This window comes from Salmo salar, chromosome ssa07 (genome assembly GCF_905237065.1).
Source record: "Salmo salar chromosome ssa07, Ssal_v3.1, whole genome shotgun sequence".
In the NCBI taxonomy this organism is placed as follows: domain Eukaryota; kingdom Metazoa; phylum Chordata; class Actinopteri; order Salmoniformes; family Salmonidae; genus Salmo; species Salmo salar.
Window position 1 is genome coordinate 28,798,978 of NC_059448.1, and position 26,712 is coordinate 28,825,689.

Consider the following 26,712-nt stretch of genomic DNA (forward strand, 5'->3'; position numbering starts at 1 on the left):
GGACCTTAGGCCTTCTCTCCAATACGGTTGAGAAGGTAGAGAAAGACAAATTGAGATAGAGCTGTAGCCATACACAGGTGAGTGTGTGTGTGTACCTACCTGTTTGGTCATCTGCCAGACACAGTCTATGAACTGTACAAAGATAGGAGACCTATCCTGGTCTGCATGGTTCTTATCCCCGTGTCCTATCCTCTACACATACACACATATACAGACAGAGAAACAATATGGCGTGTTATCAGCTTCCTGTCACTGTAGTTTGTACTTTTTGGTCACTGTAGTTTGTACTTTTTGGACATTTACATACTGTAAGACAGAGGTGATATCTATGCAATCACACAGTCATAACATTGCAGACATAGGTGCCGTAGCTGTATAACAGCTGGTACATCACATGGAGTGACAATTTCAGCCCTGGGACTGTATCATGCAAGAGTGAGGGCACACATACGTTTCTAGAAACAATGAGTTATATAGAAATAAATAAAACTCTGAACATGGACAGCACAGAGCCAGGTTTTCCTGATCATAAATGTGATTAAATGTCTACGAAGAGAACAAAAAGCCTTTGTCTGACTTACAGAGGCAAACTTGTGTCCGAAGCTGATCCACTCCTTCTCCAGCAGCACCTGAATGAATTAATAAATGTATATTTATACATCTAGTTGCCTCATCAATTTGAGTACAACAATTCATACATACCTGGAATCCATTGTGTGCGCGATAGTGGCTGTCCCCTGTTCTTCCCTTACCCCTTCCCTCCCTTCCCTTCCACCCTCCATCCCTCCTACTCACCTGAAAGCCCGAGGGTACTGTAGTGGCTGTCCCCTCTTCATCACTTACCCTCTCTCTTGCTCCCACCCTCCCTCTCCCCTTTCCCCTTCTCTCCCATCCTTCTTACTCACCTGGAAGCCCCTGAGGGTGCGGTAGTGGCTGTCCAGCATCAGCATGGCCAGAGAGGTGAGCTGGGCTGTCCGGTCCCACCCATCACTACAGTGGACCACCACAGAGTTACCCCCCGATATCTTATCTGCTACCTGGATGGCTCCGGAGAGGACGAGCTGGAGAGAGGAGGAGAGTAAGAAAGTAAGAGAGAGCGAGAAAGAACAAGAGAGTTAAAGTCACTACAGTGGACCACCACACTGTTACCCCCACTGATCTTATCTGCTACCTGGATGGCTCCCAATTACACCAGCTAGAGAAGAGGAGAGGGGTGTTTAGGTGTGTGTGTGCCAGGGTTGGGCTCAATTCTAATTGAAGTCAGTCAATTCAGGAAGCAAACTGAAATTCCAATTCAGTGATTGACAAAAGACTTCTCGATATACTGAAAGGGAGAAGTCATTCATTTTTTTTATTCAAATCACTTCCTGAATTGACTGACTTCAATTCGAATTGAGCCCAATCCTGGTGCGTGCACGTCCCTACCTTGATGTGTTCTAGCCAGTGTGTAGACTCCAGACTAGACAGCCAGTGTGACTCCTCTACGTTGGGATAGACGATGTCCTTTAGCTTCTTCAGTGACTCTCTCATGACGTGGATGTTGTGTATGTCCAGAAACACCAGCTCAGCGTTCTGATAAGTGTCGTCTCCTTCGTAACCCCCACCCGTGGCCTATAGGGATGGAATAGATGTCAGAGGTTAAGGTTAGAGAGTGATGTCATCATTCATGGAAAGAAAAAAAAATCACTGGCCCTGTTCGAATACTGAAAAAAAATGTATAAGGGCCATTTTGAGAATTTAAGGAACATCAGGCACTGCTGGAATGTCTACCAATGGCATGTCCATCTTTTTGTTAGAAATTACACTGGTCACTCTAAACATTTATAAAGTATAAATAGGCCTCGTGTAAATCGAGGGCTTGCAAAAAGATTTCACTAATGATCAGTAAATGGCTTATAAGGACCTACAGTTTCTGTGGTTTTACTATTTATAGGTATGTGTTTGGGTAAAATTTACATTTTTGTTTTATTCCATAAACTACTGACAACATTTCTCCCAAATTCCAATTAAAAATATTGTTATTCAGAGCATTTATTTGCAGAAAATGACAACTGGTCAAAAGAACAAAAAAAATGCAGTGTTGTCAGACCTCGAATAATGCAAAGAAAATATTTCACAGTGGGTGCGAGGCACTGTGGCTTGTAGGCGTCTCCAGGTCTCACACCCACTGTGGAATTTGGTGGAGGATCGGTGATGATCTGGGGGTGGTTCAGCAAGGCTGGAATCGGGCATATTTGTCTTTGTGAAGGACGCATGAATCAAGCCAGGTACAAGGTTGTCCTGGAAGAAAAATTGCTTCCTTCTGCTCTGACAATGTTGGTTTTGGTTTTTCCAGCAGGACAATGCTCCATGCCACACAGCCAGGTCAATCAAGGTGTAGATAGAGGACCACCAGATCAAGACCCTGTCATGGCCAGCCCAATCTCCAGACCTGAACCCCATTGTGATCCCCATTGTGATCAAATGTGATCAACAGGAAGATGGATGGTCACAAGCCATCAAACAAAGCCGAGCTGCTTGAATTCTTGCGCCAGGAGTGGTATAAAGTCACCCAACATCAATGTGAAAGACTGGTGGAGAGCATGCCAAGACGCATGAAAGCTGTGATTGAAAATCAGGGTTATTCCACCAAATATTGATTTCTGAACTTAAAACATTAGTATTGTGTTGTTTAAAAATATGAACTTATTTTCTTTGCATTATTCGAGGTCTGACAACAGTGCATCTTTTTTATTATTTTGACCAGTTCTGTAAATACATGCTCTAAATGATAATATTTTTATTTGGAATTTGGGAGAAATGTTGGCAGTTTATATAATAAAACAAAACATTTTATTTTACCCAAACACGCAACTGTAAAACCAGAGAAACTGATCATTCTGCAGTGGTCTCAATTTTTTCCAGAGCTGTATATTCAACATCTTAGAAATGATCTTAGGAATCATAACATACTTTAAAAGTTGTTTATAAATGTGAATACATTGTTTACTAACATTTACAAATGTGGGAGTAAGGATTATTAAATGATGAATAAAATATTTACTAATCCATTATAAATGCCTATTATTCCAAGGTGTTATTATAAAGCGTTACCCATTCCTCACTTGAGGCTATTCAAACAGGGTCATTAGTAAAAGCTTTGGGCTTTTGATCAGTCCATGACACACACTGCGGGCACAATGTGCAGAGGGCAGCTAGCTGTTAAAAGCCTCTCAGTTGGGTGTCAGACATTTTGGGATTATCCACATAGATTCCATATCAGTAAAGTCCAAACACACTCACACACAGTGTAGTTGTTGCGTCCTCTTAGCTTCTAAACTCTACCTCCTCGTTTCTGACACCAATAAACAATGAAGGAGACTACTAGCAAGGCCCTACAGTAGACAACAAGAGAACATAACAGTCCATTCTATGTGGATGTCTATTAGACACCATAACCAACACACCTCCTTCCAAAACATTGCACCGTATCACTCTGTCTCTATGTAGCAAAGCTTTGCTGTGACATAGGAGCTCACATAAAAAAACTCCATAGCAAAGATTCCTCGCTAGCTTGCCTGTACATGTAAATAAAAAGGGTGGAAGTGTCCCTATTTGCTCCATTGACCCCATTGTGACCTTTCAGTGACCTTTGTCCCCTGACCTTGTTGGCAACGGCGTTGACGCTGGGCCGCGCGTCATAGATGGTGAGCTTGGCAGTGCCGTTGGCCTCCCGGATCACGTCCAGGTAGCGCTCGTCGTCCTTGTTCCTCTTCCCAGACATCCCCACCAGGGGCTGGGAGCAGCGGCAGATAACGGCCTGGTTCTCACGGTGGATCCAGGATAGGACCTAGAGAGAGAGAGGAGAGAAAGAAAGACGCAGTGTTAGAGCAAGCGAGAGAGAGGGTTAGGTAAGTGGGGAGGTGGGAGGTGGGAGGTGGAGGGGTTTGGGAAAGGGAGCGGGAGCGGGGTTGGGTGGAAGGAAGGAAGAGAGATAGAACACAGGGATATGATAGAGGGATAAAGAGACGGAGGAAAATAAAGAAGATAGGAGAAGGAAGAAGGAAAGTGGGATAAGGTGATTAGAGAGGGCAGGAAGAGTGTGAGGATAGGATGAGGAAACGGGGAGTTACCGGTATGCGTCCTCTCGACCTGAAGGTAGACACTTTCCTCAGGTCTTCCTCTGTAGCTTTGAAGGGAACCACCAGTATAGTGGGATAGGTGTCACACAGCTCATAGCTGTCATTGATGAACGTGATACGCCACTTGTCAGTGGGTAAGCCCTGGGGACCGGGGTAGACAAACAGCCAATCAGAGAAGAGATTGCAAGTTGTGACTCGGAGCCATTATTGGTGAAGTACAGTACTACATCACTGATGACAGGATAAGGACAGTATTTAAAAGCAGACTAAGTGCAGGTAACTGCCAAAATAAAGAAACACCGACACAAAGTGTCTTAATAGGATGTTGGCCAACTACTAGGCTTGGGCAGTGTACCGTATATACCGTATACAGGGGTATTTGGAAAAAGCCACGGGATGATTTTTCAATACCGTCAATACAGTTCAAAATATTTAGACATTTTTTTATACATTTGAATATTTGTAGGTACTTTTTAAGTAAATACCTGCAGTCAACTTGTGGAATAAGTTAGGAGATAAAGAACATTGCGTTCTTCATTTCACCTGTCACATTATTATGTAGCTTACGGTAGTTCCAAGTCATGTGGTGTTTGTTTATAAGCACACAATGACAAGAGACCAGAGTCACTCACTGTGTAGCATGCGCCAGGTGATCTAATTACAGTATGGAATTCACAACTAAATGTTTGCCAGCTAGATATCTTATAACTATTAAGTTAACTGTCTAAAATGTGCTAAATGCTATGCAGTTGTGCATTTGGTTTGTTAATTTGGTAGCTAGTTAGCTATCCAGCTAAGTGGTTAGCTTCTTCCAAAAACAATCATGCATTTGCTTGGTAACTGCAGATAATCCCCTCCTGGATCAAGAGCCTTGCTGGCTAATATTAGTTTGGGGGCTCAGCAAACTGTGAGTAGCATTTTTGAGTTACTTGTATACTTGTATAGTTTAGTTAAAAAACTGTACAAAATTTCCGTTAGCATTCTCTATGAGAATTCCTTAGTACTTGTTAGCATTCTGGTAAGTGACGTTTTTTGGGCTTTGAATATTAGTACTTTTTAAATAAATACCTGCAGTCAATTTGTGCACTAGATAATAGATAAAGCAGATTGCGTTTATCATTTCGTTGTTAGATCATTTTTCATTATGAAGCTTACTGTTACTAGTTTCCGAAAACAGAGGTTTGAGACAGTCGTGTATGTTTGTTTACAAAGAACAATGAGCAAAATGGGAGCTTCGTGAGGCGAGTCACTCCTGCTGCACAACTTAAGTGAGGTGATTAAGTTACACTTGTATGAAATTCACTACTAATGTTTGCCAGCTATATATTTTATAACTATTAAGTTAACCATCTAAGATTTCCCAAATAAATTCTCACCAGCTGGGTTTTTCTAGCTTGTTAGCTAAGTGACTAACGTTAGCTTGCAAAATCAAGCTTCTTGGTAACAGCAACAGAGAGGATCCCCTCCTGGATTGAGATCCCTGCTGCCTAATATTTGTTTTGTGCGTGCTGAAAACTGCATTTTTGAGATACTTGCATAACTTTATGAGCTGGGTTTTCTGTCCTAGTAGTAAATGTTTGCATACACTCGTTAGCATTTACCTAGAATCTGCTATGAGAATTCCTTAGTACTTGTTAGCATTTTTTATTTTTACGTTTACCATATATCCCGGGATGGCACATGGTATGAAGGTATAGAAATCTGGATACCGCCACCACAAGCCAGAACAGCTTCAATACACCTTGGCATAGGATTCTACAAACGTCTGGAACTCTTGGAGGGATGCAATACCCTTCTTCCACAAGAAATTCCATAATTTGGTATTTTGTTGACGGTGGTGGAAAATGCTCTCTCAGGCGCCGCTCCAGAATCTCCCATAAGTGTTCAATTGGGTTGAGATCTGGTGACTGAGAGGGCCATGGCATATGGTTTACATTGTTTTCATGCTCATCAAACCATTTAAATGACCACTTGTGCCCTCATTGTTATCCAATGAGGGCATAGCCTTGGTAGACCATTTTTTTTTACATGATCCTAAGCATGATGTGATGTTAATTGCTATATTAAGTCAGGACCTACACTTGTGTGGAAGCACATGCTTTCAATATACTTCATATCCCTCATTTACTCAAGTGTTTCCATTATTTTGTCAGTTACATGTAAGTGACTGAGTCAAAAGCTGTGACATTGGATCTGGCCCAATAGACACATAAAACCTATAAGACTTATCATAGCAATGTAATGACACATTTAATAAGACAATGATAAGGCTTACCTGCCGCCTGAACTCTTCCATGGGTTTGTAGACACTCCAGCCATTCTCTTCATATTTCTCCTGACTCAGGTACGCAAACAGAAGCTGAGGGAGAGAGAGAGAGAATGTGATTGACATGTCATTACTGAGGTTTTATTTGTCATGCAAATAACATGGGAGCGTTTCGCTAAGTAAACTACTCTTTGTGAGTGATTGTCTGACTCTAATGATGTGCAAAGAGAAATAACAGGCCACCTCAAACGGACGAAGTCTAATAAAGCACTTGTCTTGTACAATTATAGTTGTTAAACAGTTATTAAAAGTGGTAAGGTAGAAGGAAAAAAGGTGTGTACGTACCAGGCCATGGGATAGTGGAAAGGCGTATCTAAAGAGTATATCGAAGATGTCTCTTCTGCTGTGGCCCTCTTGCTTCAGCGCAAACCTCAGGTTCCTCATGTCCTGTTGGGAGACACACACAACACACAAAATGCTGTCATTACAAAATAAATAGTTGTAGTCTTTGATGTTGTCACTTCCTGATCCAACACTGGAATTAACGTCTCTGAGCACAATGTAAAAAATAAATAAAATTGTGTTTCATTCCGATTATATCTGACTGACTAGGACTGAACCATTGTGTATAAAATAGGGGTGTCAGGGCCATGATGAAGTATCTTACCTTGCAGGTGATGTCCAGCCCGTATGAGTTCTCCCCCCGACTGGAGGCTCCGCCCATCTTCTCCACCCGGCCAATGGCACCCAGCGGAACGTTCAGGGTCACCGACGGGTCCTGTGATGTCACAAGAAATAAAAACACGCGATTGGTCCTGCTGGGATTCCAGTTGTATCACAACAGAACACGCCATAAATTGCTGATTGTTGCTGCAGTGGTTGAACTGAAATCATACTTGATATTGGTATTGAGAGGGCACAAACCATATAATTGTGTAATGCACTAAACTCTTGAATATGCTTTTTGTAGCCATTATTTAACATGCAAGACAGGGCAGACTTATTAAGTAAACCCTTAGTAAAGCATAGGCCCATGTAGCAGGCACTTATTCTAATCACGTGCATCAGTTCATAGTCACCAGAGTATGTGCGTGTGTGTAGAAGTACTATGAAGTCAGCATATTGTTAAAGTGTTGTCAGATGTTGTATTACAGACAGCGGAGTATGCGTTCCTAATGGCTCCCTACTCCATATCTAGTGCACTACTTTGACCAGAGCCATATGGGACCTATGGGTTAAAGATTGTAGTGCACTACATAGGGAATAGGGTCCCATTTAGGACGTAGACTGGAGTAAAGAGCATTACTGCTACAGTAGTGTCCCTGTAGACTGTAATAACCTACTCCATCACTGACACACACTCAATTACACACACGCACATGCACACAGACTCACACACACACACACACACGGATGCACGAGCACACACACACCACTCTCCCTGACTGACGATCTCCGATAGAGCCAACCTTGGGACCTCCACGTCTGCTCCATCTATCATTCTCTAACCATCCCTCTTCTCTCTTGTTCTCCTCCCTCCATTCCTCCGTCAACAATGCCCCCATACCTCTCTATGGACCCTGGCAACTGGCCCCGGCAACATTACAACTAACAGAAACTGAAAACAATACTGCAAGTGCCCACGAAACTGTGCCAAACATTGGTGGTGCCAGGAGAAAGAGAGAGGGAGGAGGAAAGAGCGAGAGAGAGAGAGGGGATGAAAAAGCAAGAGAGGGGGATATGGGATTCCCCACTTTTTGTTGTGTTGGAGATTAACGTCTGGTCTAAAACAGGAAGAATGAAAGTGAAAATACCAGAGAGACTGGATTACACTTAGAGGCACAATATTGTTTTACTTAAGAGTGTGGTTATATCCATATCCAAATAACCTGGACAGTGCCAAGTCACACACAAGTACACACAGACAGCAATAGCAGACACGCACAGTATTATAATGCTTGACTAAGGGCCTCTTCTCACTACGAGAGATTGCCTACAGTAAAAATCATAATAGCAGAGAAATGTTTTTGAAACAGCTGAAATTTATAATCATGTTCCTTATTATTAGAGACATGTTATATTTCGTTTTTACCTGAAATTGCAGTAAAAACCGGTTAATCTGAAATTGACGCCGTAGCTTTAAAGTAATCTCAGAACTCCATTTATTCCATTGCAAAAGCAAGCAGGAAAGCAAGCAGAAATTCCCCAGTGAATTAACAACTGTTGGCTATAACTAGCAAAGCAAATGGCTCTGTGGTCCCGTGTGGCTCAGTTGGTAGAGCATGGTGTTTGCAACGCCAGGGTTGTGGGTTCGATTCCCACGGGGGACCAGTACGGGGGGGGGGGAATGTATGAAATGTATGCATTCACTACTGTAAGTCGCTCTGGATAAGAGCGTCTGCTAAATGACTAAAATGTAAATGTAAATGTCATAAAATTATACACATAACAAACATTACATTATATATTAGCAAGCTAGCTAGCAGTACACTAACTTGAAATGAAAACGACTGTTAAAATTAGAAACGTGTAATGTCTGAAAATGTAGCTAGTTAGACTATCTTACCTGTATACATCATGAATGGACACTTCTCCCTGTCACAGATGCTATGGCTGCCCTTAGTTTGAAGAGTTAATCCAGAGACGGGTGTTTTCTCGATCTCCTAAGCTATCATACTCTAATTCCACTGATTCCAACAAGACGCGTTAAACAGGATTACCTACACATACTGACCAGCTCAAATAGACAGAAGCGTGCGATATGGCAGACCAATCCGACTCATCTCTCGGCACGTCCAGCCCACCCATTAACTCAGCCAATCATGGCTAGCGGGAAGGTTGCTGTCTTTTTCTGCGGCTAAACCAACTAGGCCCGTAATTGAACAATTGTATTTACCGATAGCATACAAGTCTGTTCTTAAGGCACATTAAAGTGCACATGTTCCAGAATGGTTTTCTGCCCCCAAAAAACGCATTTTAATAGAAAATAAAAAGTAGACGTTCAAATGGCTCTCCGATGAAGTAGTGACCCGAGACATAAACTAGCTTCCTGAAACGAGTCACATTTAGTCCTTTATTACAACTATTGCATATTTTCTTATTTTTATCCCATTTCCTATAAAAGGGGTAAGGCGCAGGGGAAGGAGGCTGCTTTTTGGAAGTGGTGTGGAACGGTTGGCGAGCTGCGGACACCCTACCAGTTCCTGTATTGGCCATCAGAGCTACAGCTTCCAATGCTACAAGGAAGAGCACAATAAAGCACCTGTGCATGCAGCAATGTGTTGAGGTTGTGAAAAGTCCTGACAGGAACTTCATCAGACTGGCCGTGAAGAAGGAGCCCTCTGACCCTGTAGAGACATTTTCATGGTTGCTCACATAGTTATAGTCAAAGGGACCTGAGATCCCAAGGACTGTCCTATAGTGTAAGAGAATTGAAGACTGTTATTTTCTGTACAACAAGATTTTTCAGAATTTCCCCAGGGAGAAATCTGTACATCCAGCAAGAGCAGAGGACACAATGGAAAACAGATTTTGGACATGTACCACTCAGACATCCAAGCACATAAAACTGCACATCATTGCAGCCTTGAAAGAAGACTAATCTAATCTCAGAGTTGTGATGACTAGGCTACTTCAGCACTGGGCATGGTGGTAGAATATAAGGGTCTCCAACATGTAGTCAAATATGGACCACCTCAAGACGTCCAGTCTTAATTGCAGGCATATGGAAGAGCGGGGAGTGCCTTCAAACTATTCAGAACCCTTTGCTTTTTCCACATTTTTTTAATTCTAAAATTGATAAAAAAAATAATTCCTCTAATCTACACACAATAACCATAATGACAAAGCATTTTTTTTTTTTTTATAATTTAAAAAAATCGAAAAACCTAAAAAACAAACCTTCTTTACAAGTATTCAGACAGGATTGTGTCGAGGCACAGATCTGGGGAAGCTACCAAAAAATGTCTGCAGCATTGACGGTCCCCAAGAACACAGTGGCCTCCATCATTCTTAAATGGAAGAAGTTTGGAACCGCCAAGACTCTTCCTTGAGCTGGCCACCCGGCCAAACTGAGCAATCGGGGGAGAAGGGCCTTGGACAGGGAGGTGACCAAGAACCCGATGGTCACTCTGACAGAGCTCTAGAGTTCCTCTGTGGAAATGGGAGAACCTTCCAGAAGGACAACCATCTCTGCACCACTCCACCAAATCAGGCCTTTATGGTAAAGTGGCCAGACGGAAGCCACTCCTCAGTAAAAGGCACATGACAGCCTGCTTGGAGTTTGCCAAAAGGCACCTAAAGGACTCTCAGACCATGAGAAACAAAAATCTCTGGTCTGATGAAACCAAAATTGAACTCTTTGGCCTGAATGCAACGCGTCATGTCTGGAGGAAACCTGGCACCATCCCTACGGTGAAGCATGGTGTTGACAACATTTTGTGGTGATGTTTTTCAGCGCCAGGGACTGGGAGACTAGTCAAGATCGAGGCAAAGATGAACGTAGCAAAGTACAGAGATCCTTGATGAAAACCTGCTGCAGAGCGCTCAGGACCTCAGACTGGGGTGATCGTTCACCTTCCAACAGGACAACAACCCTAAGCACATAGCCAAGACAATGCAGGAGTGGCTTCTGGACAAGTCTCAATGTCCTTGAGTGGTCCAGCCAGAGCCCGGACTTGAACCTGATCGAACATCTCTGGAGAGACCATTGAATAGCTTTGCAGCAACGCTCCCCAACCAACCTGACAGAGCTTGAGAGGATCTCTAGAGAAGAATGGGAGAAACTCCCCAAATACAGGTGTGCCAAGCTTTTTATTTATATTCAAGTCAGTTAAGAACCAATTCTTATTTACGATGATGGCCTACACCGGCCAAACCCGGACGACGCTGGGCCAATTGTGCACCGCCCTATGGGACTCCCAATCACGGCCGGTTGTGATTGTGGCTTGTAGTGTTATACCCAAGAAGACTCAAGGCTGTAATCGCTGCTAAAGGTGCTTCAACAAAATTAATGCGTAAAGGGCCTGAATACTTATGTAAATGTGTTATTTCAGTTTGTGAAAATAAAAAAATAAAAAAATATTTTGTAGATTGATGAGGGAAGGAAAAAAAACAAATTAATACATTTTACAATAAGGCAGTAACGTAACAAAATGTGGAAAAAGTCAAGGGGTCTGAATACTTTCCGAAGGCACTGTACCCTGTAACATGGAAGACAGCTTGTTGGAGTTTCAAATAGTACCAGCTGCAGGCGGGTGAAACTGTTACAGCTCTTTTATGTTGTCACGCAACCAGTATCACCCAAACATGACCGCTGTAACAATTGTGCTACCTCATGCAACTGCAATGATGAATGTGAGGGCAATTCAAGTCCTTTGGAGAGGCATGCTGGACAACAATTACGACCAAGACATAGGCTGGTGATTGAAGAGCATAGGTAATACCCGAGAGAGAAATTACATGACCTTGCACTTGAGATGGCACACAGAGGTGTTCATGGGAGTCTCAGTTTATTGCACATCAGCCAATGAGGGTAACCCTGACAAAATCATCGACCACATTCGGAGCACAATTGCCTTATGTTTCTCAGTTGAGGAAATGTTTCTGCTCTGACCATTACTGACATAAGACATGCTGTAGCCCTAGTGTTTATCATCAGAGGTTTTTGGAGATGAACACTTAAGTGATGATGATTATGATTCAGTGTTGGGACAACTTAAGTCTATTGTAAACATGACTGTATACATGGGGATTTTTTTTCATGCTGTGTTGATTAATATTGTAGGCATTCTCATATATACTTAACACTTCGAAAGACTTAGGGTACGTAGTCTAGGATATTACTGTTGTGGAAACCATTGAGCTGTGTGGAACAGTAGAACGTATGTCATACAGACAAATAAATACTTTTGCTTAAATATTTGTTCTAATATCCATTTTGAGTTATCTAAAGTATATAGTGGGCAAAGATGTGGCCCGTCACCCATAGTTACTTGTTCATAAAGTGCATTTTTGAATCTCCCTTTTCTCCTTCACTTGACTTCAATACATCATCCATATTTGAAAACATTAATGCTCAGTGGATTGTATGACTTTATTGTAAATGAACTTTTAGTTGCCTTTATTTGATGAAATAAGTAAAGTGTACTACTATAAACTTTACACAACTTTCCCCCCCAGAAATGGCATAGAGAATTGATACTGCTCTTGCATTAGTGTACACATCACAGCCCATAAAACTTCCTCCTATTTAAAGTTTAAGACAGCAACAACAGGAAGAATGTTAACAGTACATAATATTGTAAGTAAAAGTCATTATACAAATAAAATGGTATATAAATGGTAAAGAAAATGTACATACAGCACCTTCTGAAAGTATTCACACCCTTTTACTTTTTTCACATTTTGTTGTGTTAGACTGATTTTAAAATTGATTAAAGGCGCATTATGCAGAAATCGCTCTTCATTTCCTGGTTTCAAAACTTCTAAATCGTTCGCCTAATTTCAGTATATGTGACAAAACCAGCAGTCATTGAATCATTGTACCATCTAAACCGCTGTGAAATATCTTTGAAGCTGGTGTACAAAACCGAAGTAAAAGACTAAAAAAACTAAACTTAAGAACAGGAAGCATAGAAATAGTGCACATAGAACAGATCTACCGCTTCTTCGACTTGTTATCAATGAGAATGATACATTTATAACTCACATTTCTATGTGAATTTGGTCAGGTCGCCCAAAAAGTTATATTGGAGCAATACCCCATAATATCAAAGTGGAATTTTGTTTGTAGAACATTTTAGAAATGTATTAAAAATGAAAAGCTGAAAGTCTTGAATCAATAGGTATTCGACCCCTTTGTTATGGCAAGCCTAAATAAGTTCAGGAGTAAAAATGTGCTTAAATTGCATAATAAGTTGCATGGACTCAGTCCGTGTTCAATAATGGTGGTTAACATGATTTTTGAATGACTACACCATCTCTGTACCCTACACATACAGCAAATTGTAAGGTTCGTCAATCGAGTAGTGAATTTCAAGCACAGATTCAACCACAAAGACGAGGGAGGTTTTTCAATACCTTGCAAAGTGCACCGATTGGTAGATGTGTAAAAAAAAAAAAAAAGCAGATGCCGAATATCCCTGAGCATGAAGAAGTTAATTACACTTTGGATGTCGTATCAATACACCCAGTCACTACAAAGATACAGGTGTCCTTCCTAACTCACTTGCCTGAGAGGAAGGAACCTGCTCAATGATTTCACTATGAGGCCAATGGTGATTTTAAAACAGAGTTTAATGGTTGTGATATGAGAACTGAGGAAGGATCAACAATGTTGTTACTCAACAATACTAACCTAAATGACAGAATGAAAAGAAGGAAACCTGTACAGAAGAAAAATATTCCAAACATCCATCCTGTTTGTAACAAGGCACATCAGTAACATTTAAAAATATATATATATTTTTTTGTTGTTGTCTTGAATACAAAGAGTTATGTTTGGGGCAAATCCAACACAATCCATCACTGAGTACCAGTTAAATAAAGGTTAAATTACAAAAATGTTATAAAAAATACCCCTCTCCATATTTTCAAGCATGGTGGTGGCTGTATCATGTTACGGGTATGCTTGTCATTGACAAGGACTAGGGAGTTTTTTTTAGGATAAAAATAAACAGAATACAGAATACAGCTATAAGCACAGGCAAAATCCTAGAGGAAAACCTGTTCCAGTCTGCTTTCCAACAGACACTGGGAGACAAATTCACCTTTCAGCAGGACAATCACCTAACACACATGGCCAAACATACACTGGAGTTGAAGATAACATTGAATGTTCCTGAGTAGCCTAGTTACAGTTTTGACTTAAATCTGCTTGAAAATCTATGGCAAGACTTGAACATGGCAGTCGAGCAATGAACAACAAACAACTTGGCAGAGCTTGAAGATTTTTTTTAAGTAATGGGAAAATATTGTACAATCCCGGTATGCAAAGCTCTTAGAGACTTACCCAGAAAGACTCACAGCTGTAATCGCTGCCAAAAGGTGCTTGTACAAAGTATTGACTGAACGCTTATGTAAATTAGATATTTCTGTATTTCATTTTCAAATCAAATTAATTAGCAAACGTTTATAAACACATGGTTTCACTTTGCCATAATGGGGTATTGTGTGTAGATGGGTGAAAAAAAAAATTATCCATTTTCAATCCATTTTGAATTCAGGCTGTAACAACAAAATGCAGAATAAGTCAAGGAGTATGAATACTTTCTGAAGGCTCTGTATAATATTTTCTGTTGAAATAATTACACAAATAAATGCACCGAAGAATGTAACGGTAGAAAAGTAAAACACAGGTTGAGTCTACATTGTCATTGGTTTCAGTACTACATCTTCTTTCCTCTTTCCTACATTACTTCTCTAATTGTGGCGTTTAAGATTATTTCCATTCTAGGGTCTCAACACTGCAGCTGAAATTAACTGTCAATGTTTGTGCCTCTGCCTGCGTGCCAAATGAGCAGACAGTTGGTTCTTCTCACAGTGTAAGCTCAGTTTGTGGTTGATGATCCACAACTATAGTTCCTCATAGTCCAATTTGTGCAACAGCTTTATTTGGAAGTTCCCGGAAGCTTGGGTAAATAAAACCTGCCAGGTGTCAAAGCAAACAACTTCTGATGATAAAGAAGCACACTTACTATATGGTCGATGTCCTCCGATCTACTTGAGATTGAGTGCTTTCCACAGTCTGGCTTCAGCTCACGCTCTTTATCAAATCGATGCATGAGGTCTGTCTGCTCTCCAATGGTCCTGCTGACTTTCTGTGCAATGTCAAACTTGACACGGCCCTTTGATGTAGCATGAGGTCTTTTGTGTGGCACAAATGGTGTTCGCAGTTCAAGTCTAAAGCTATGTTGTTTTCTGATCCACCACCTGTATTCACTGTGTGGTTCCACCGGAGTCTTTGAGACACACTGGGGCTTTATGAGGCTAGATCAAACTGCCGTTTCAGACCCTCCAGGCTGTGTTTTCTTCTCTCGGCTTGCCTAAAATGCAGCTTTTTGAATTTCCACAGCCTGCACATCACCCTCAAGTATAGAATGTATACACACAGGCCACTGTGATAACTGAAAAGTGCATCAACTGTGTTGTCTGTGTTTCTTTTAGATCTGGCTTCAATTTTAGCTTGATTATAGACAACTGATATCTTGTGTTCTTTTTGCTGATGGTGACTCAGTTCTTTCTGACTTCGGAAGGCCGGATGGCTAAAGCCATGATAGTGACAGGTCAGCATCTGTGGTTGTTTGTCCTGCGTTTGGCTTTTCTCCACTTAGCTGGTGGTGGAAACCTATGTCATCGTTCGTGACATAGGTGTCTACTATGGTAAACATCTGAGCATCAAAACACCTCTGTTTTTCAGTGGCAGATGTTTGAACTCTTCTGGGTGGACTATGTCTGTGTAGTGTGTCCTGCGCTGAAGCCATGCTAAAGTAATGGAGCGTAGCTGTGATGGGGGCATCTGTTCCATCTTTTAAAAAAAATCCAAACATGGCCTGTAATTGTCTCCAACTGCACTTTGAGTCACATTTCTTCTGTTCACCATGTTCCTTAATTGGTACAAAGGTCCCATTTCTCCACTGGATGTTGTCTTGTAGAGGTCGGTAAAGTTAATTGCGCAGTGGATGTCCGTAAAAGGCAGGCAGTAAAGCCTTCGACTTTGTCCATGGGTTCAAGGGCATTTTTCAAACGTCCAATTGCTGCATTTGCATTTTGTTTTGTCAACTGATCACCTGTTAATGTCAACTACCCATGCGGGGTTTGAGTGTTCTTGCCATGTACTTCTATGGAAAAATTTGACATAATTTTCATTAAGTAGATTGATCGTCCTCATCATGTCTTTTGAACGTCTTTCATTTTCATCCAGTAGCCCTAAAGGAATTCAATCGGATTTCCTTGCCATTACATCTGAGTAATTGTGAGGTATGTGCCATTTAACAGACTTGTAGTGCTGAAATGATGGTAACTGTCTCACAACGACACGTCCCACAAGCTCTTAGAATTCGTTGTTGAGATATTGTTTGTCGTCAGTGTTTGGAACAAATTTGGATATAGGAAATTGAAGGACTTATATGGAGACCTGTTGTGGGAGGTGATCTACACCAACACGTTTCTGAGACGTGAAAATTTTGATCCAGTGGTAGACTTAAAAAAAATATTCTAGTCAAATGATGCAAGGTGTTACGCTGCTGTCAAATGTGTCTATTGTAAGTTGATATGGATTTCTCTGTGCATAGGCCTAGAAAAGGAGCACAGAAACAAGTTAATAAAAATAATGCTTATTCCCTAGAATGCTCAATATCAACCGAATGTAGCTGTATATTACAAACAAAAAGACAGCTCATGATTTTACATGTTATTTCATTCAAAACATTAGATCATCGTTCAGTTGAGAGGGTATCTCCTCGGATCCAGGTGATGGGATGTCAGGAAGAGCATCGATCCCTGACATTAAAACCTGGCCACAGTCAAGCTGGCCCTGATGATTGCAAACAGTTGCAAACGAGGTTCAAAACAGTTATCAGTGATCAAATGAATGCAGAAAACATACATACTGTAGCCACGCAACGCATGCTATTAAGGGCCACTACTGTGAGTTGCCATGTATAAAACACCACACTGTGTGCATACTATTCCAGCACTGCTGAGATGAGAATGTCTTTCCTCAGATCCAGAGGATGGGGCTCTCAGGAAGAGCTTCAATCCCTGGTAGCTGGACCTGTTCCCTCTCAGGCATTGGATTATAGATAGTGACATGGGTCATAACAGGTTGTTATATTAGATTAACACAGCAATGCTGACGTCGTGGCTTAGTGGTAACCCGCCAGACATCAAGGCATATGCGATTAGTGCTACCCGTCGCTCTGCCTCGCCGTCACTCGTTTCCTACTGCCTTGGTAATTGTAAAAAATAAAAACGCACAGAAAACATACACAGCCGTATTTAAAATTAACATAAACAATCAACACATTTCAATAGCTACAGTCTATACAGTGCATTCTGAAGGTATTCAGACCCCTTCCCTTATTCCATATTGTTACTTTAAAGCCTCATTCTAATGGATACATTTTTCCCCCTCATCAATCTACACACAATACCCCATAATGACAAAAAAACGTTTTTATTTTTTTATTTATAAAAAAAGTATTCAGACCCTTTGCTATGAGACTCAAAATTGATTTCAGGTGCACCCTGTTTCCATTGATCATTCTTGATGTTTCTACAACTTGATTGGAGTCCACCTGTGGTAAATTCAATTGATCGGACATGATTTGGAAAAGCACACACCTGTCTATATAAAAGGTCCCACAGTTGACAGTGCATGTCAGAGCAAAAACAAAGCCACTCCACCAATCAGGCCTTTATGGTACAGTGGCCTGATGGAAGCCACTCCTCAGTAAAAGGCACATGACAGCCCACTTGGAGTTTGCCAAAAGGCACCTAAAGACTCTCAGACCATGAGAAACAAGATTCTCTGGTCTGATGAAACCAAGATTCAACTCATTGGCCTGAATGCCAAGCGTTATGTCTGGAGGAAACCTGGCACCATCCCTATGGTGAAGCATGGTGGTGGCAGCATCAGGCTGTGGGGATGTTTTTCAGTGGCAGGGACTGGGAGACTAGTCAGGATCGAGGCAAAGATGAACGGAGCAAAGTACAGAGAGATCCTTGATGAAAACCTGCTCCAGAGTGTTCAGGACCTCAGACTCGGGGCGAAGATTCACCTTCCAACAGGACAACGACCCTATGCACACAGCCAAGACAACACAGAGTGGCTTCGGGACAATTCTCTGAATGTCCTTGAGTGGCCCAGCCAGAGCTCGGACTGGAACTCAATCGAACATCTCTGGAGAGACCTGAAAATAACTGTGCAGCGACGCTCCCCATCCAACCTGATAGAGCTTGAGAGGATTTGCAGAGAAGAATGGGAGAAAATCCCCAAATACAGGTGTGCCAAGCTTGTAGCATCATACCCAAGAAGACTCGAGGCTGTAATTGCTGCAAAAGGTGATTCAACAAAGTACTGAGTAAGAGGGTCTGAATACTTATGTAAATGTGATATCAGGTTTTTTTCTTCTAATAAATATGCAAACATTTCAAAAAAAAAAACTGTTTTTTTTCTTTGTAATTATGGGGTATTGTGTGTAGATTGATGAGGAAAAAAGGCAATTTAATGAATTTAAAAAATATATTTATTTTACCTTTATTTAACTAGGCAAGTCAGTTAAGAACAAATTCTTATTTTCAATGACGGCCTAGGAACACTTGGGTTAACTGCCTTGCTCAGGGGCAGAACGACAGATTTGTACCTTATCAGCTCGGGGATTTGAACTTGCAACCTTTCGGTTACTAGCCCAACGCTCTAACCACTAGGCTACCCTGCCACCCAAAATAAGGCTGTAACGTAACAAAATGTGGAAAAAGTCAAGGGGTCTGAATACTTTCCAAATACACTGTACATACCATTTGATCATCGTTGTGTTGTCAGGACAAGCTACACTCCCTGCAGTCAGGACCTGGACACTCTCCATACCTCTTCTCCACTGGAGGCATTTCTCATCCCGTGACTCGCCAAACCTTTTCAATTTTGTCATTGTACTCTTCCTACACACACCGAGCCTGGACAGTTGGTCAAAGCAGCTCTTTTTGGCCCCACCATAAAGCATGACAAGCGCATTACAAAACATGGTGCATACATACATCTAGAACGTGCTCTTAAATGGGTGGCACCTGCCATGGCCATTGAGAACTTCTTTATGCAGTCTTAAGGCCTCTTCCTTGTTCCTGTAGCCACAGTCATTGAGAAAGTGCTCACACATTGCAATAATTACAGTAATCTTGGGGCTGACTTTTTCCACTTATTCAAAAGTTTATCCCATAAACTATTTCAGTGCTTAAGGACTGGTGTGTCACAGTAGAGTCCACCTTTTTACTAGCCAATCCTCTAAACTTCTCAGTCACAATATTCAGTGCTTGCTTGATAACAGCTTGCGACAAACCTGGAACTTGCATCAAATACTTTGGTATTGCCCCGGGCCGATTACCTTGAAGACATATACCAATTCTTTCCAAAGGACCCCTAAGTGACTTTGTACCAGAAGTAGTTGTAAAAGTGACCTTAAATAAAAGGAAAATAAGGTTAATAATCTGAGATTGCCTCATGCATTATGCAGCACATTTGCAATGATAAACTTTGCATGTGACACACAACATCGGTTATCAGTTGTTGTCAAGAACATTTTTTATATATAAATGACCTAGGCTACAACTGTCACCATGATCAACTAAAAATATTAAATGTAGCCTACACATGCGACTGCAGGACTTGTGCAACACTGCTTTCAACCTATATGATAAAAGTCTAAGAAAATTATAACGATTAATACTGGGATAATAAACAATCAAACAAAAGTTAACTTGTAGCTGCATGGCCTATTGCATTGACAAAAGTTAGCTGCAGATAGTGATGTTGTTCGGAGTTAAAGCACTTACTTTAAACTATACGGTGATCACTTTCGTTGTCACTTACAGCCGATGATGCACCAAAAACCGGTTGAATTCCTATCTGGCAGCTGGTCATCTGTCGCGGGGTTCTTGAATAGGCACAGTCTCGCCAGACTCTCAGTGCTTTCCTGAACAGACATTATTTTGGTACTTCTGGTGGTCGAGACAGCTGCGGCATATCTTTTCATCCTAAATGTAGAATTCTCTCTTTCCCCTCACATAACAGCCGATTATTTCCACGTCATTGGCACTTTATTATTTGAGTAGCATATTGTGACAGGAGCCACATACTGCTTTTGAAAACCCATCACTCAGTGTGATGGGTTTGAAGATTGGTCACAATAAAGACTATTTACTTTCACCACAAACACTGCATACATCGACATACACTACCGTTCAAAAGTTTGGGGTCACTTAGAAACGTCCTTGTTTTTGAAAGAAAATCACATTTCTTGTCCATTAAAATAACATCAAATTGATCAGAAATACAGTGTAGACATTATTAATGTTGTAAATTACTATTGGCGCTGGAAACGGCAGATTTTTTATGGACTATCTACATAGGCGTACAGAGGCCCATTATCAGCAACCATCACTCTTGACTTCCAATGGCACGTTGTGTTAGCCTTTTAAAATGATGAACTTGGATTAGCTAATTGATCATTAGAAAACCCTTTTGCAATTATGTTAGCACAGCTGAAAACTGTTGTTCTGATTTAAAGAAGCAATAAAATTGGCCTTCTTTAGACTAGTTGAGTATCTGGAGCATCCACATTTGTGGGTTCGATTACAGGCTCAAAATGGCCAGAAACAAAGAACTTTCTTCTGAAACTCGTCAGTCTATTCTTGTTCTGAGAAATGAAGGCTATTCCATGCGAGAAATTGCCAAGAAACTGAGGATCTCGTAAAACGCTGTGTGCTATTCCCTTCACAGAACAGTGCAAACTGTCTCTAACCAGAATAGAAAGACGAGAGGGAGGCCCGGGTGCACAACTGAGCAAGAGGACAAGTACATTAGTGTCTAGTTTGAGAAACAGACGCCTCACAAGTCCTCAACTGGCAGCTTCATTAAATAGTACCCGCAAAACACCAGTCTCAACTTTAAGAGTGAGGAGGCGACTCTGGAATGCTGGCCTTCTAGGCAGAGTTCCTCTGTCCAGTGTCTGTGTTCTTTTGCCCATTTTAATCTTTTATTTTTATTGTCCAGTCTGAGATATGGCTTTTTCTTTGCAACTCTGCCTAGAAGGCCAGCATCCCGGAGTTGCCTCTTCACTGTTGACGTTGAGACTGGTGTAAACATAATGCATAAAGTGTCTTAATAGGGTGTTGGACCACCACGAGACCCCCAGAACAGCTTCAATGCGCCTTGCCATAGATTCTACTGTCTGAAACTCTATTGGAGGGATGCGACACCATTCTTACACGAGAAATGCGCCGCTCCAGAAAGTGTTCAGTTGAGTTGAGATCTGTTGCCACACACACACCCAATGTTCCTTTGAAACACCTCTTTCAAAGTCACAGATTTCTTCTAGCCATGATAGCCAAAATAATTTTTATAGATGGAATGTTTTAATTGCTTAATTAACTCAGGAACCACACCTGTGTGGAAGCATTGCTATATCAATATGGTTTCTTGATAGGATATCAAGACAGCTGGAATGTTTGATAGGACAATTTTCAAATTCGAAGAGAGAATAGCTAGTGTTTCCAATGTTTTTCAAAAAGGAATGTTATATTAAATGAAATAATTGTTATCTTTAGGTTTGATAAGCCCATGGACGTGTAACAAAAAGCAGGACCCACAGGGAAACCCACCGATTGGTCGTTCCACACCCAGAAAATCCTCCCTGTAAATCATTTGTTCACTGTTGATAGAGTCCTAAAAATGTTTTGCATGTCAGCAGTCAAGTTAAGATATTGGACTTGCAAGAAGCAAAATTGTTACTGACCACATCAACATGGTGATGCAAAATGCACCATCCCTTTAAGGTATTGAAAACTAAATGAAGCAGAACATTAAAAAAAGTTTAGTTAGCAGACTTGAGGAGTTAGGGTAGGTAAATGAATAAAAAAGAAAAACTTAAAAAAAATATATAACAAAAATATATGCAAGCCTAAACAGTTAAATAGGATAGCTGTAGGAACAATAGCTTTTAGCTTAATCCATTGTCATAATATATTATTAGCAATATGGTTTATATGACCTCAAACATACATTTGCCCTCCATTTGTATTATAGATTCAAGTGCTCCATACTATGTACAAAAAAAGAAGAGGGTATGTGCAAGAAATGCAGTCTATAATCAAGAACTTCACAATCATTCCTCATGACCTGTAGGCAGGGCTCTAAAGTGCGACCAATTTGGTAGCAGATGCAACAAAAACAATTGCTGCGTGACCAGTACTTTTATTTTGGGAGCACTGTGCGACAAAGAAAATGCATAACAATATTTTGCCGCAACACTTCTCATACAAGAAAGGCTGATACGTTGTTTACAAATCATAACCAATTAAATTGCTACAAATGTATCTAAATAAACCAATCACACACCAGGCACAACCAATCCCTTTTCCTGCAAACTTTCTCTTAGATCTGTGCCGCTCCTTTCTGTCAGCTATATGACATTAGCTAGCTAGCAAGAACAACAATGAAACATGGTGGATTTTCAGCTTTCTTGAACAAAAAAAAAAAAAACGATGAAATGATCAAGCACAACCAGAAGATGAGGACAATGTCAGAGACGTTGCCACATGATCCACCTCTTCAGAAAAATATCTACATGTTTCGAGAGGGTTGCTTCGCAAATTCAAGTGGCTAAGGAGGGACAAAACTAGCAACAACGGTCTGTTATTACTGTCGAAAGTGGGGCGTAATAGCAAGGAAGACACATTTTGCTACTGGGTCCAGCAACCTAAAAAACACACGAGTCGTTGCTAAAACACAACTTAAGCCAAAAGCACATCAAGTACATTAAGACAGGGGTTGGAGCAACATCACTAAGTCCACTACCATGCAGCCATATTTGACAGGCAACAACACGTGGCAGCCCAAGCCGGTCAACAGGCCAAGCTAACTGAGCTAGAGTCGATGAAATTTAACACCACTTACTGCATTGCCAAAGAGATGGTTTTTACCAAATTCAGACGCATGTATTCTCCCAGAAAAATAATGGACTACAAATCAACCCAACACATGGAAATGAGTTGTCCTGCACAAACATTATTATAATTTGGCACTATCGCGGACACTATCCGGGAGGACGGTTAGTGCAATCAGTGTTCATAGGGACGTCCCTACCCTAACAGCAGGTTGATTCTAGATAAAACAAAAATCATTAGTTATTGTGAGGAAACTAAACATGTATTTAATTATCCAAGTATCAGTTCATAGTTAGCATGTTACAACATGTATATTATTACATAGTTTTGTATTATATTATTTTCTGTTAGCTGAATGAGGTAATGGATAAAAGTTTATAGTTGCACTTTTAAATGCAATAAATGTTATGTTTTCATCACCTATATAAATATGTTTGCTGTTGCACTTTTGATTACAATAAATGTTCCGTTTTGTAGGTTACATTTATTTGTACAAAACGAATTACCTATGTAAATAGTATTCAAAAGTGCCACAAGCAAACCTATTTAACATAGGTAATTTGTTTTGAACAAACAAATGTAATATACAAAAACAAAACATTGATATTATTCAAAAGTACAACAGCAAACCTATCAATGTTCTGTATATTACATTAGTTTGTCCAAAACGAATAACTATTGTAAATATCTTTGCAGTTGCACTTTTGAATACATCATCAAGGTAACAACTGATGACAATTAAGAATGAAGTCATTTTTTCTGGTGCTCTTTATCTTTTGAAGTTAGGAGCACCAGTGCTATCAATTACAAAAGTTAATTTAGAGCCCTGCCTGTAGGCCATGTCCTCCCTGGGAGATAAATTCAATAGCCTAAATGGGAGGAAAGCAATCAAAAGGAAGAAAAAAAGATAGGGGAATAGCTACCAACTTATAGTCACATATTAAGCCCATGTAGGGATTCACCTCAATATATTGTCCGTTGTTCGTTAATTGGAGTGGTGTTGTCACTGTGTTAATGTCCTGGACCATAGGCAATACAATAATAACAAATTCCAATGATCAGCAATAACAGTAATAATGAGAGCGTTGGACTTGTAACCGAAAGGTTGCAAGATCGAATCCCCGAGCTGACACGCTAAAAATCTGTCATTCTGCCCCTGAACAAGGCAGTTAAACCCACTGTTCCTAGGCCGTCACTGAAAATAAGAATTTGTTCTTAACTAACTAGTTAAATAAAGGTATAAATGGATAGCACACCAGAATATTGAGCCAGTCATGATGGGGTTCCATCTGTCGACTCGTCCCCTTGTGTGTTGGTCTTAATGTGATTCTAAAATAAGTCCTGTGCTTCCTTGCATGTTGTGTTCAAGGAATGTCAAGATGAGTTTTGCATGAAGGCGCATCTCAGATTTAGCTCGTGTAGCTGGGATCTCACCTAATTGTAGGTTGCCCTCCGTTTTAGCAGCTCGACACTCAGGTCTGGGTAGATGTTAATACTCTTCTCCTAATAGGTCAGAGCCCCCAATTCCGCTGCAAGGCGAACAATTAATCCACCGTTTGACTAGGATTCGTTCAATCATACAGCGAGAGTCGTTGCCGAGAGGACCCGTTTGATGCGCAATGTTAAAAATCGCCGGCACGGGACCCAGCTTCTCCTACTCGAACAGGTCATAGAAAATATTTGTCATGAAGGAAGTTGGGTTGCCCTCTTCCACACCCGTTTCTAGTCCTATGATCCGCACAGTGAATTTACAGCAATGATTTAAGTGAACCCGTTTTCTCTTTTAGGAGATTGATTGCCTATTCTAGTTTAGCTCGCGCTAATCTTAGCTCGCGTTTCCAGGTCATGGAGCCTCAGCTCTGTCGCATTGGCTGCTTTCTTCAGACTTTCCACTTTAGTTGAAAAGATATCTACTTTAGAAGTGAGCACGGCTAGTGAAGTCGAGGGCAGAGGTAATCTCCTCACAGACAATCTCTCGGATAGTAGCGGCCAGCTCTTTCTGCTGTCTGGTGTTGAGAGCCGCCACGTTCCCACAGGACAGATTATGCCAACTGCTGAAGCGAAATAGACCTGCTAGTTTTTTTTTCTTGTAATACAATGAACGTCCCACACCTTAACATGGTGTTTACTAGTGAAGACTTTTACTAAACAAGTCTGTTCATTTTTTGTAATTCTGCAACAAAAAAAAGCCACGATAAGGCCACGCGTTTCAATGCATGCCACCGGAACCGGTGACTGTGGATTTCTCATAGGCTCTTTGATTTCTTGGTCAAACAGTTCATTGACAAGGAGTAGTTAAGTATATAGCAGTCATGTTATTTAGAGAGTTAGACTGGGTGATCTGATGCCTTCCATCTGTCTGCCACACAAGACGCAACCACCACGACAGGTGGGTGTGTGTGTGTGTGTGTGTGTGTGCTTTGTCCCAGCGGTACTCCCTGTGAGTGTGTACGCGTGTGTGAGACTCTCAGTCGTGTGTGTGTGTGTACTACTCACTGCGTCTGCACTCTTGAAGTACAGTCTGTAGTTAGTAATGAAGACTTTCCCTTTGACAGGTCCGCTGAATGGACATATGTACATTATGTCTTTGTCTTGGGGGGGAAGAGAGAGTAATATAAGAATGACCAAGAATATACAACGCACACGTACCCACACAAACTCAGAACAAACCATGATGTAAACACTACAGCAAGAACAAAAAAAGCTTTTCAAAAGCTGTATTCAACCAGTCTTAACATTATCCAAGCAATAAATAACATTGGCAGAAGTGATCCCAGAGAGCGAGTGTGAGGAGATAGAGTAATGTTAACTGTTCATTTTCTTTTCTCCCCCTTTTGTTTGTCTATTTCACTTCCTTTGGCAATGTAAACATATGTTTCCCATGCCAATAAAGCCCTTTGAATTGGAGGAGAGACAAATTGAGAGAGCGATAGCGACATTATAACTACTCTGGAACAATGCAAGTTGACACGGCTGGGGAGAGTAGGTTCTATATTGAGCCTCTCCTGTGACAACCCCAACAGAAATCTCCTCCCTACCACCTCTCATGTTATATTTACTGTAAACACACCACGTTTCGGTGTGGGCGGTATACTGTATATACAGTGCATTTGGAAAGTGTTCAGGACCCTAGACTTTTTCCACATTGTTATGTTACAGCTTTATTCCAAAACGGATTAAATCGTTTTTTTCCCCCCTCAATCTACACACACACACACACACACACACTCTCACTCAACACTCCATAATGAAAAAGCAAAAACTGTTTAGAAATTTTATAAAATGTATTAAAAATAAACTGAAATATCACATTTACATAAAGTATTCAGACCCTTTACTCAGTACTTTGTTGAAGCACATTTGGCAGCGATTACAGACTTGACACTTGTATGACGTTACAAGCTTGGCACACATGTATTTGGGACGTTTCTCACATTCTTCTCTGCAGATCTTCTCAAGCTCTGTCAGGTTGGATGGGGATTGTCACAGCACAGCTATTTTCAGGTCTCTCCAGAGATGTTCGATCAGTTTCAAGTCCGGGCTCTGGTGGGGCCACTCAAGGACATTCAGAGACTTGTCGCCGAGCCCCTCCTGCGTTGTCTTGGCTGTGTGCTTATAGTTATTGTCCTGTTGGAAGGTGAACCTTCGCCCCAGTCTGAGGTCCTG

At 41.0% G+C, this 26,712-nt stretch overlaps 1 protein-coding gene across 3 annotated transcripts in view; it reads right to left on the minus strand.

Annotated features, from left to right (window-relative positions):
• The window catches only part of mtm1 (myotubularin 1), a 68,403-nt gene that overhangs the window by 15,957 nt on the left and 25,734 nt on the right, over positions 1 to 26,712 (minus strand). For all 3 annotated transcript variants that reach the window (XM_014207110.2, XM_014207111.2, NM_001173773.1), the window contains 10 exon segments: positions 25,543 to 25,637; positions 7,055 to 7,165; positions 6,733 to 6,834; positions 6,397 to 6,480; positions 4,113 to 4,262; positions 3,644 to 3,829; positions 1,426 to 1,611; positions 906 to 1,061; positions 582 to 629; positions 100 to 192 (listed from right to left, as the gene is read on the minus strand). In XM_014207110.2, coding sequence (XP_014062585.1) covers positions 100 to 192; positions 582 to 629; positions 906 to 1,061; positions 1,426 to 1,611; positions 3,644 to 3,829; positions 4,113 to 4,262; positions 6,397 to 6,480; positions 6,733 to 6,834; positions 7,055 to 7,165; positions 25,543 to 25,637 — 1,211 coding nt within the window.